The sequence below is a fragment of the Monopterus albus genome, unplaced genomic scaffold (assembly GCF_001952655.1).
Source record: "Monopterus albus unplaced genomic scaffold, M_albus_1.0 scaffold13.1, whole genome shotgun sequence".
NCBI classification, from domain to species: domain Eukaryota; kingdom Metazoa; phylum Chordata; class Actinopteri; order Synbranchiformes; family Synbranchidae; genus Monopterus; species Monopterus albus.
Window position 1 is genome coordinate 3,875,883 of NW_018127893.1, and position 9,167 is coordinate 3,885,049.

Sequence of the window (9,167 nt, forward strand, 5' to 3'; positions counted from 1 at the left end):
GGTTTCAGCCTTTCTTACCTTGGCCATGTCTCTGAGAACTGAACACCTTGTACTTCTTGACACTCCAGGTAGGTTGCAGTTGTGGAATATGGCAGCACTGGAGGATAATGGGTTCCTGGTAGCTTCATATTTGATTCTTCTCAAATCTCTGGTGATTAATTTGCGTCTTTTCTTCTCGGCACGTTTCTGGCGACCTTGGTGACTATTTGCTATAAAATGTTTGATGGTTCTGTGATCACTACACTAAAACACATCACCTGATATGCATTAAGTCCAATAAGCGTTCAAGTTTATACTGCTTGGAGTTGGAAATTATGGATAAAATGATGATATGGTCAAAATACTCACTTGCCTAATAATTGTGCACACAGTGTGTATATATAAAAAACGTCTTTGAAGGGCTTCTTTTCAAAGGGGAAAAGGCCAACTGAGGAGCCAGAAGAGGAGCCGCCCTTAAACGTACATTTGAGACAACAACTCTGCCGATGCTCTGGGTGAAAATCAAGCCAGAACATCCTGAAATCGCCACAAGAGCACTGAAAACCCTGCTACCATTTCCAACATCCTATCTTTGTGAAGTGGGCTTTTCTGCAGTGACAGCAACCAACATTACGGAGCAGACTGGACATAAGGAACACATTGCATGTGTCATTGTCTCCCATCAGCCCTAGATGGGACCATCTTGTTGCAGGGTACAGCATGTTCTTTTATGAAGAATAATCGGAATCGAATATCAATTTTCAAACATTTATTATCATAACTAAACAGACCATCAAATTGTAAGATTTGAGTCTTATAGACTCTAGTTAAGATTACATGAATTGACAAAGGTTTTTGTTATTGGAACCCATGTTCATGCATGAAACCGGTCCGTGGTACAAAAAAGGTTGGGGACCGCTGATGTAGAGGATTATAGGCTCCGCCATTCGAGTCTAGGAGTTTGGACCCAGAAATGAAACATTATGTCACATTTAACAAGCATATTGGTGAATACAGGATCAAGGGCAGAAGGTTAACATGAGATTTGGAGACCCTGCACACACACACACTAGCTCCTTTAGCTTTACTGCAATTCACTAAATCTAAACAACTGCAAGGTTGCAAGGAGCTAGAGAGAAGTTACCAATGTAACAAACAACAACAGGTGTGGAGTGAAATCCAGTCCTCTCAGATCATCAAGCTTTTCAAATAATGCCTCAGATATAAAGAGCATAGTGTTTATCCGTGACAGGAATAAAGCTCATATTGAATTTATTCTCATATAAACAAATCATGCAGCTGATTTGTGTGAATGGTGTCTTTTAGTGCTTCTCATGAGTTCGCAGCAAACCACACCAGTTATCCAGTTATGACCTCTGGCCTCCATGTTCTTCCTGCAGTGATAAAAACTGGTTACACAGGTCCTGTATTGCCTTAATGACAGGTGCAAGGCGCTTTTATAGGGGTTTAATCAAAAAAAAAAAAAAAAAAAACTGTCCCAATAGGAGCCTGCCAAACAACTCTGGAGCAGTCTTGTAAAACTGGGGCTTGTATTTCGCTCCCCCCAAAAAAGGTTAATAGATCAGAACAGAAATTACATTTGTGCCTTCATCAGCCTGGTGATTCCATAGCAAAAGCTACCCCTGCTGTCTCCCACTGCGGGGGCCACTCAGCCTTCCTTTTCACAAAACCTTTTCAAACACATTCAGCGTCTGTCCGTGTCTAGCTACAGCTGGGCTGCGGGAGAAGATGTCACACAACTTAACATGACAGAAAAAGGGGAACACACCATTCAAACACATCCAGCAGCACACTCAGTGGCTCCTCTGTGGCTTATCCCGTCAAAACATACTTGAATGTGACCCACACGCTGCTAAAAATGCATAACGATGGAAATCGGCTATTATTCCTCCCACACAGAGACACATAACTCACTGTGCTGAACTCTGAATTACTTGTAGTGTGTGCTTGATTTTATACCGGCAGTCGCCCGGAGGACGATCTGATGGGTTCTGCATCTGGTCCGTGGGGGGTTGAATACAGGCTGTTGGCTCTTTGTTCGGCCGCGGCGGTGTTGCAGATCTGGGTGAAATAGCCGGTTGGTATCGTGCTCATCGGTGGGCTGGACAGTCCGGTGCTGAAGAACTCGGTCTTCACTGCTGCGGGCAACACCATCTTCTGCTGAGAGCCAGACAGTCCCGCTGTTGGCCGACCCGATGCCGGAGAGACGCCTTTAGGCATCCGCATCATGTTCCTGAGTAAACTAAGTTTAACCAGATCGGTCAAGCGAAGGGAGAAGTGTGTGGTTAGCTAAAGCACACACCGATCAATGCCCTGCTAAATGCTTCCCTGCTATTGTTAAGCTGCGGCTGCTGCAAACTTATTATATCCTGCAACTATAACAACAAAGGAGCCAACAGCAACTCGTGCATCTGAAATAGGTCTTTTAAAAGTAAAATGCATCAGCCAAACATGCGATCTAGGCGTATTTTCTAACAAACTTCGCCTGTAAATACAGCAACCTGGTCGGTGGTTACCTTTGTCCCGTAACAAAGTGCAGCGGAAACTTGGCTTCCAACTGCCGCTGCCTGATTAAATAAATAACTTTTTAAACTTTAGTATTTTAAAGTCCAATACAACAAGGCTCCCGGGTTTCGCTGAAATCGGGTTTCAGCTGTGGAGATTTACAACCTACTGTGAGCCCCTCCGATGCGGAATCATGAACCGGATTGTGACTTGCGTGCGTCCACCGCGGAGCTCCGCTCTCCACACAAACAGGCACAAACTGGGGTAGAACAGCGTACTTTTTAGCGCCAAACGTCGTCCCGCGAAATTCAGATCTCCCGCGGTTAGAACTCGTCTCTGATTGGTTCACGGCACGTTCGGCTTGTCATATTAGCATAAAACAGTTGTGTACGGATGGGGCTGGTCTTCTTAAAGGGACAGTAACATAATTTCTAGACTGCTACAGTGGAGTTGGAGACAATAACTTATTATTTTGAATATGAAAGAGTTTATATAGAATGTTTTTTTATATCAGACCTATAACTGGTGAGTTGTAATTTTGATGTTACCAAACGTAGTGTGTCTATTGCAGGTCACAAAAAAGCAACAACTTACAGTGCACTATGCTTCAAGTGCCTTGCCTGCTCTCAAACCATGTTGTTGAGGAGGCATGTTGTTTATATTAACAGATTGTAAAATATAAATTTTTGACATGGTCACGAATTTCAGAAATGAATAATTGCAGGAATATTATTTAAAAAACTGAATTTCCTGTTTATGTTCAAAACAGACATGTGCTATTCGATGTGATGGTGTATCCACAAATTACACTCTGATATTTGATTGTTTGCCTTAATATTCATAATAAAGTGTATTAATGATTTAGGGCTACTCACTGTGAAGACGTGGACCAGTCAGATACAGCGCATAGTGGAAAATGGATTTATCAAGAAATTTAAGGGAAATGCTGAGAACCACATGGTTCAAATGATTAAATGTGGGCCTAGATAAATCTAACTAATATGTAGAAATTACTTCCATGGGACATCTTTTCATAGTAAGAAAAGAGTTTCATTGTTTACATGGGAAACACTGTTTCCCTTGATGAAAGTGTATTGTGGCCTGGTGCACAATTTGTAGATGATAAATGGATTCATTCAGTAGCACTCTTTCTTATTGGCTCAGAGGAGATATTGAAAGAAAACAACCCCTCCCCCTACATCTTCCAGGTCTGTGCCATATGACTTGACCCAAGACAAAGAAGACATTATTACAAGACTATTGATATAGATTATACTTTAAATCTAAGTTAAATAATAAAGACCTAATATTATGCCTTGTTCATTTAGGGTAGTGCCTAACAAGTTTAAGGGAATAAGGTGTGGGGAGAAACAATGGCACAGTTGGCTGCTTCTTACACTGGATCAGATTATTCTTTAGTGTCAGTTGGTGATGAAATTGTCTTTGTAGATTACATGATACTGCAACATTAAACAGATGTTAGAGGCTAGAAGAAAAAACAGAATTTTCATAATGATCTCCACATTGTGTAACTTAAATCATCTCCACCCTCTTCCTCTTTCATACAAAATGCAGCATTAGTGATGTTGTATAATCCAGAATCGTGACAATTCAGATTCATAATTGGCTCAGATTCTGTAATCCATTTTTTCAAAGCATCTGCATATTTCCCTGATCTGAATTACTTCAGCATTGTCCATCTATCCATCTATTACCTATACTGCTTATTCTGAAGAGGGTCACAGGGGGCTGGCGCCAATCCCAGCTGACATTGGGCAAGAGGCAGGGTCCACCCTGGACAGGTTGCCAATCTTTCACAGGGCTGACACTTAGAGACAAACAACCACACACAGTCACTTCTACAGGCAATTCAGAATCACCAGTCAACCTAAGCTGCATGTCTTTGGACTGTCAGAGGAATCTGAAGTACCCAGAAAGAACCCACACAGGCACAGAGAACACACAATCTCCACACGGAAAGACTTGTAAAGCACAATGAGACTGAGCTACAAAGAAACTTTACCTGACTGTTCATCGTGACTTTGGAGACAAAATATAAATCAATTAATAAAGCTACAATACCATTTTTATATAATTGTTTTTCCATCAAACACTTTTCTAAACTGAAAAATCATCAACAGAGGAGTTCAATAGTGCAAAGTCAATATCATGTAATAAGTGACAAGTAACAGTTACTTGTGTGTTTAAAGTTTAGTACTGGAGGCTCACCAAAGGGATGTCAGGAGGACATGTTGTTGTTTTGTTCTCATCCAACACTCCCATCTTGTGGTGCGGACTAGGAGCTCCTCTGCCTTACTTTGGCCTCAACCATTGCTACTGGTTTGTGTCCTTACTGTTCCTTTTGATTAAAAAAAGATAGTGCTGCTGTTTTTTCAAGATACCAAATTATCTGTACATTGCAACAAAACACATTAAGTAGATAAACATATCATAAATAAGTGTCTAATGTGGTCTACAGCAACTGCCTTTGTAAAAGTCATGCATTTTATCATTGAGACAATAACGATGAGGTGTTTATTCTACTCTGTGCTTATTTTTAGGCTGTTGTTGGTATAATACATATAAAGATAGTATCTCATCCCCTCATGTGGATGCTTGGGATGAGGGCCAATGACATTATACAGTATAATGTCAATCCTGTACAACTTATCTAGCTACACCCCTGAAATTACCAGTTTAATATTTAAGAGTCTTTACTGGAAATAAAGCATAATAATAAAACCATGAAGTTCACATAGGTAGTGGATTGATGATTGCAGAGCAGTATGCTATCATGTTCGCACCCCCTGTTACCACTAGATGGCGATGCAACCTCACTATTATAAGTACACTAGGTCACCTTATTCAATAATTTATCATGTTGGAGATTCTGGTTGTTTTGTTTGTTCTCTCGTTTTCTCTTTGGTAATGCTGCAAATAATAAGATAAGCACTAAAAACAAAACAATATCTTTCTTTGTTGTTGCCTGATTTATTAGATGAGTTGGTGGTACTATGTGTCAACATGTAATACCTGAAATTCCAGACAAATCCACAAGATGGGGTAGTTTGTTCCAGATTTTAGTACAGTATCATTTATCTCCACAAAAGATCACATATCATTAAATAGTATCCTTATAGTGGGTCTCAATTAATATATGATCCCATGACTGAATTTTCAATATACACTCCTATAAATATTAGGCCTATAAAGGAAGGGGAGAAGGTGTTTTTACAGGTAGATTTGCATGAACGTGATGGTTTTCTGCTTCCAAAGCTGGGACAATAGATTTCTACACATGAATATTGATATGAATTTGGTAATTACAGCTTTTAAGATTCACAAATCACCGCAATCGTTGGTTTGTTGGCTTATGATCACGCAACATCCTCTCTTCTACATCATTTAGGAAGTTCAGCTGCTGATAGTTCATTCTTTGGAAAAATAGAAGTTCTCACAGGAAACTCCCTTCGTTTGATTTCCAACCACTCAACCTCAAGATTAATCTAAATACATCCTGTTGTATCAGCATTTCATTGTCATCCAAAGCTAAAAAGTTATGTCAGCATCACTCCTATCTTCTGACGAGCACAGCACAACTCACTGAACAGTTCATTTCAAACATACCATGCCAGCCAAATAGGTTTTGCATCTTTTTTTATTTCATTACATACATACAAAGCAAACTTTATAATAAAGAGTTTATGAAACCCATAGCACATTGTCTGCAGAAATAGTACAATCCCTACAAACATTTAAAATTAACTCTATTATAGAGTTCTGATTATGCCTAATAAAACCCAAGCTCCCATTCAGAAAACAATACAAACATCCAAATAGACTCAAACCTCACATAACCACAGCAGATATATATATACACTCTTATTTAAAACCGTAACAGTCTCCAGGTGATTAGAAAACAGATCAGGGGATGAATAATGCAGGAGATGATGTAGAAAGGGTTCAGGTTTGGTATGAGTTTAACCCACAAAAACATTGTTTGGAATTCAAAAAATTCAAAATAAATTTTTTTAAAGAAAAGAAAACAAAAGAACAATGTACCAGTATTTCTATTTCTTTCTACAGGGAATCCCGGGTATGTTCACAAGGGCACATAAACTGTTTGCTTTCACTTTCCAATCCTGGCTTCTGCTTTGGTGTGTTGATTCATCTGTCCAGGGGCCAAAGAATGAGTCTCTGTTTTCTTGCTCATGCACTACTGTTGATTCCACTCATCTAGGAAACAGTCCACTTTTTTCTGTCCTTTCTTTCTTTAAACTCTTCTTGGTCTCCTTCTTTTACCAAATACCTATCCCACCCTTTCTGCCCCTCTTGTCCTCTTGCCCAGAGTGAAGTGGAGACATGTGTTTCCCTGCACCTGCGTGGAGAGAAAGGAAGAAAAGTGAAGTCAGATCTCCCCCTCTCACCCTCCCTCCCTCCCTGCACAGGGGAGCAGACAGACTGGCGCCTAGCATGGAACTTTCATTAACCCCAGGCAGATAGCAATGAATCCGCTACACATTACTGGCCTGTCTAACTGGCATCCCTGGTGAATGTAAAGGGCAAGGAGACTTTCTTATCCCAGTGAATCAATGTTTACACAGTTAAAAGATTTTTTTTGTAAGTCAAAACAAAACACCGTTGTAAATCTAACATCCCAAGTACATTTGTCTTGAGAATGTATTAAAGTATGAAGACAATCAAAATAAATACGTACCATAATTTGTCATTCTCAGCTTAGTGGCACAATCGTCCTTCCTCTTTGGAGAAATTGCGAGTAAGGTCCGCAGTCTGAATGGAGAGCAAATAGGAGAGATGCGCTCTTAGACCCTGGCAAGACAATTACTCCAATGGCATATGCGTTTGTTAGAAATAACATGCTTTCCGACATTACATAAGCCTATCACAAAACAGGATCTGCTGCATCACAATAATCAAAAACAGGATATCAGTGCATACATGGAAACGGAGATGCATTCTGTTTCTTGAAGTCGCAAGTGGCAAAAAAGAACTTTACAAAAGCTACAGAACACGGTTTTGAAATGTCAAATTCAGGTCAACCCAGAGACCTGCTCTGCAAAGTGCAACAGAGTAATTGCTGTTAGGTAATGTCAGTGTCTGGGGACGTTGAGGAACAAGCGTCAGCCTCTGACCTCACCTTTATTGACAAAACCATCTCCGGTGTGGCTGTGTCGTCCGCCTCCAGCGCGATCTGCAGGTCGAAGATGTAGTCAATAACATGTTGCAGGATCTCCACCTGGCTGACCGACTTGTTCTGCGGGATGCTCGGCACCAGCTCTTTCAGCTTGGAGTAGCAGTCGTTCATGTCGCACAGGGCGCTCACCGGCTCCTCCAGACACGAGTGTTTATTCCGGCTAATGGCGAGACTCTGCTCCGAGATACAGCACACTGCCTTGTAGCAGCTCCTCGCCGAGCGGACGGGACTGATGGCTTTCATGATGAAACCAGAAGCGAAACAACCACAACGAGAGCTAAGTTTGATCCGTGACTACAGTTGGTGATGATTTCCTCTTAACTGCGACTTTTCTATCACTATCCTGAAAAGCTACAATTCTGTGACAGCGACCTACAGTTTAGGTTTTTATACACCGCGTGCCTGATGACGCCCCCCTTCTCGCATCGTGCTCTGATTGGCCAGTGTAAAGCGCAAGTCCATTCTGATTGGCCGATGTCACCCTGTGGAGGGTTGGAAAGAATGAGGAAATTAGTCTGGGATGCCTGATGGGGTTTGCCAGGCGATTAGTTACCTTTTATCAGGTGGTTTTATTTATTGCAAATGCATTCACAGCAGGGCACACTGCAAGCAGCGAACGAAAGTAGTTTTCATTTACAACTAGTAAGGGCATAATGACTACAGACCACAAATTGTTACTAGTTTCTATTCCACTAACTTTTATAAATAGTTCTGGACCTTAATAAAGTACAAGTCATACCAAACAGAGATTCTGATTAAGATGTTTCATTATAGAAAATGTTATTTTTGGTTCATGTATACACATAACGAGGTCTGATTGTGTCTCTGCGTCAAGTTCTCAAAAACAATTTCTTCCAATACAAGGCCAACATTTGTTTAATCTTATAGTTTCACCTTCCACAGCAGTGTGTACGTGCCTACTGTAGGACACACTACTCCAAAACATGCACATACAAAAAGCAAAATGTTGAATCAGTTTTTGTCAAATAGTGGATGGCTAGGTTATTTCAACATGAATGATCAAATTACCACAAACATATTGTATTGATCAGTCAGACTAACGCACTGATCACCACTGCTTGTCTCTAACTCTTAGAATATTAATGGCGCAGTTCAGCTGTCAAGTCACTTCCTGCCAAAATCTAATGTGGTCTGAGTGAAAATGTTTCATGAAATGTATATTTCAACGATTCACATCAAGGCACGTCCCGTTCTGCTCCTATTTGGGCCTTATTTTCTCCTTTTCTCACAATCCTGTTTTGTGGAGGAATGCAGGCCTGAGCCAGCTGTGTGTCCTATCCCGGCCCAGCTGTGTTGATCTAACGCGCCAGTCCCAGACATGCTGGCGCCAGCCTCCCGACGTCATCCATTCACCCCGACGCGCACTCCCCTCTTTGGCAGATGGCCCGCCCTTCCTCGTCCACCTCCAGAGGGGGGGGGGGGCGGC

At 41.2% G+C, this 9,167-nt stretch overlaps 2 protein-coding genes across 3 annotated transcripts in view; both read right to left on the reverse strand.

The window, feature by feature from the left end:
- e2f2 (E2F transcription factor 2) overlaps positions 1-2,811 on the reverse strand; it is a 12,791-nt gene extending 9,980 nt beyond the window's left edge. Inside the window, exons 1-2 of one of the 2 annotated variants that reach the window (XM_020591165.1) lie at positions 2,675-2,811; positions 1,960-2,242 (exon numbers count right to left, since the gene is read on the reverse strand). In XM_020591165.1, coding sequence (XP_020446821.1) covers positions 1,960-2,242; positions 2,675-2,700 — 309 coding nt within the window. In that variant the 5' untranslated portion in view covers positions 2,701-2,811. Of the gene's footprint in view, positions 1-1,959; positions 2,243-2,516 lie in introns of both variants that reach the window. The other variant, XM_020591166.1, reaches the window with a different exon arrangement.
- A 3,334-nt stretch (positions 2,812-6,145) lies between these two features.
- On the reverse strand, positions 6,146-8,340 carry id3 (inhibitor of DNA binding 3). The gene is made up of 3 exons (XM_020591174.1): positions 7,664-8,340; positions 7,223-7,296; positions 6,146-6,883 (listed from the first exon to the last, which is right to left on the reverse strand). The coding sequence occupies exons 1-2, from the start codon at positions 7,961-7,963 to the stop codon at positions 7,243-7,245; spliced, it is 354 nt and encodes a 117-aa protein (XP_020446830.1). The 5' UTR covers positions 7,964-8,340; the 3' UTR covers positions 6,146-6,883; positions 7,223-7,242.
- Between the last annotated feature and the right edge of the window lie 827 nt (positions 8,341-9,167).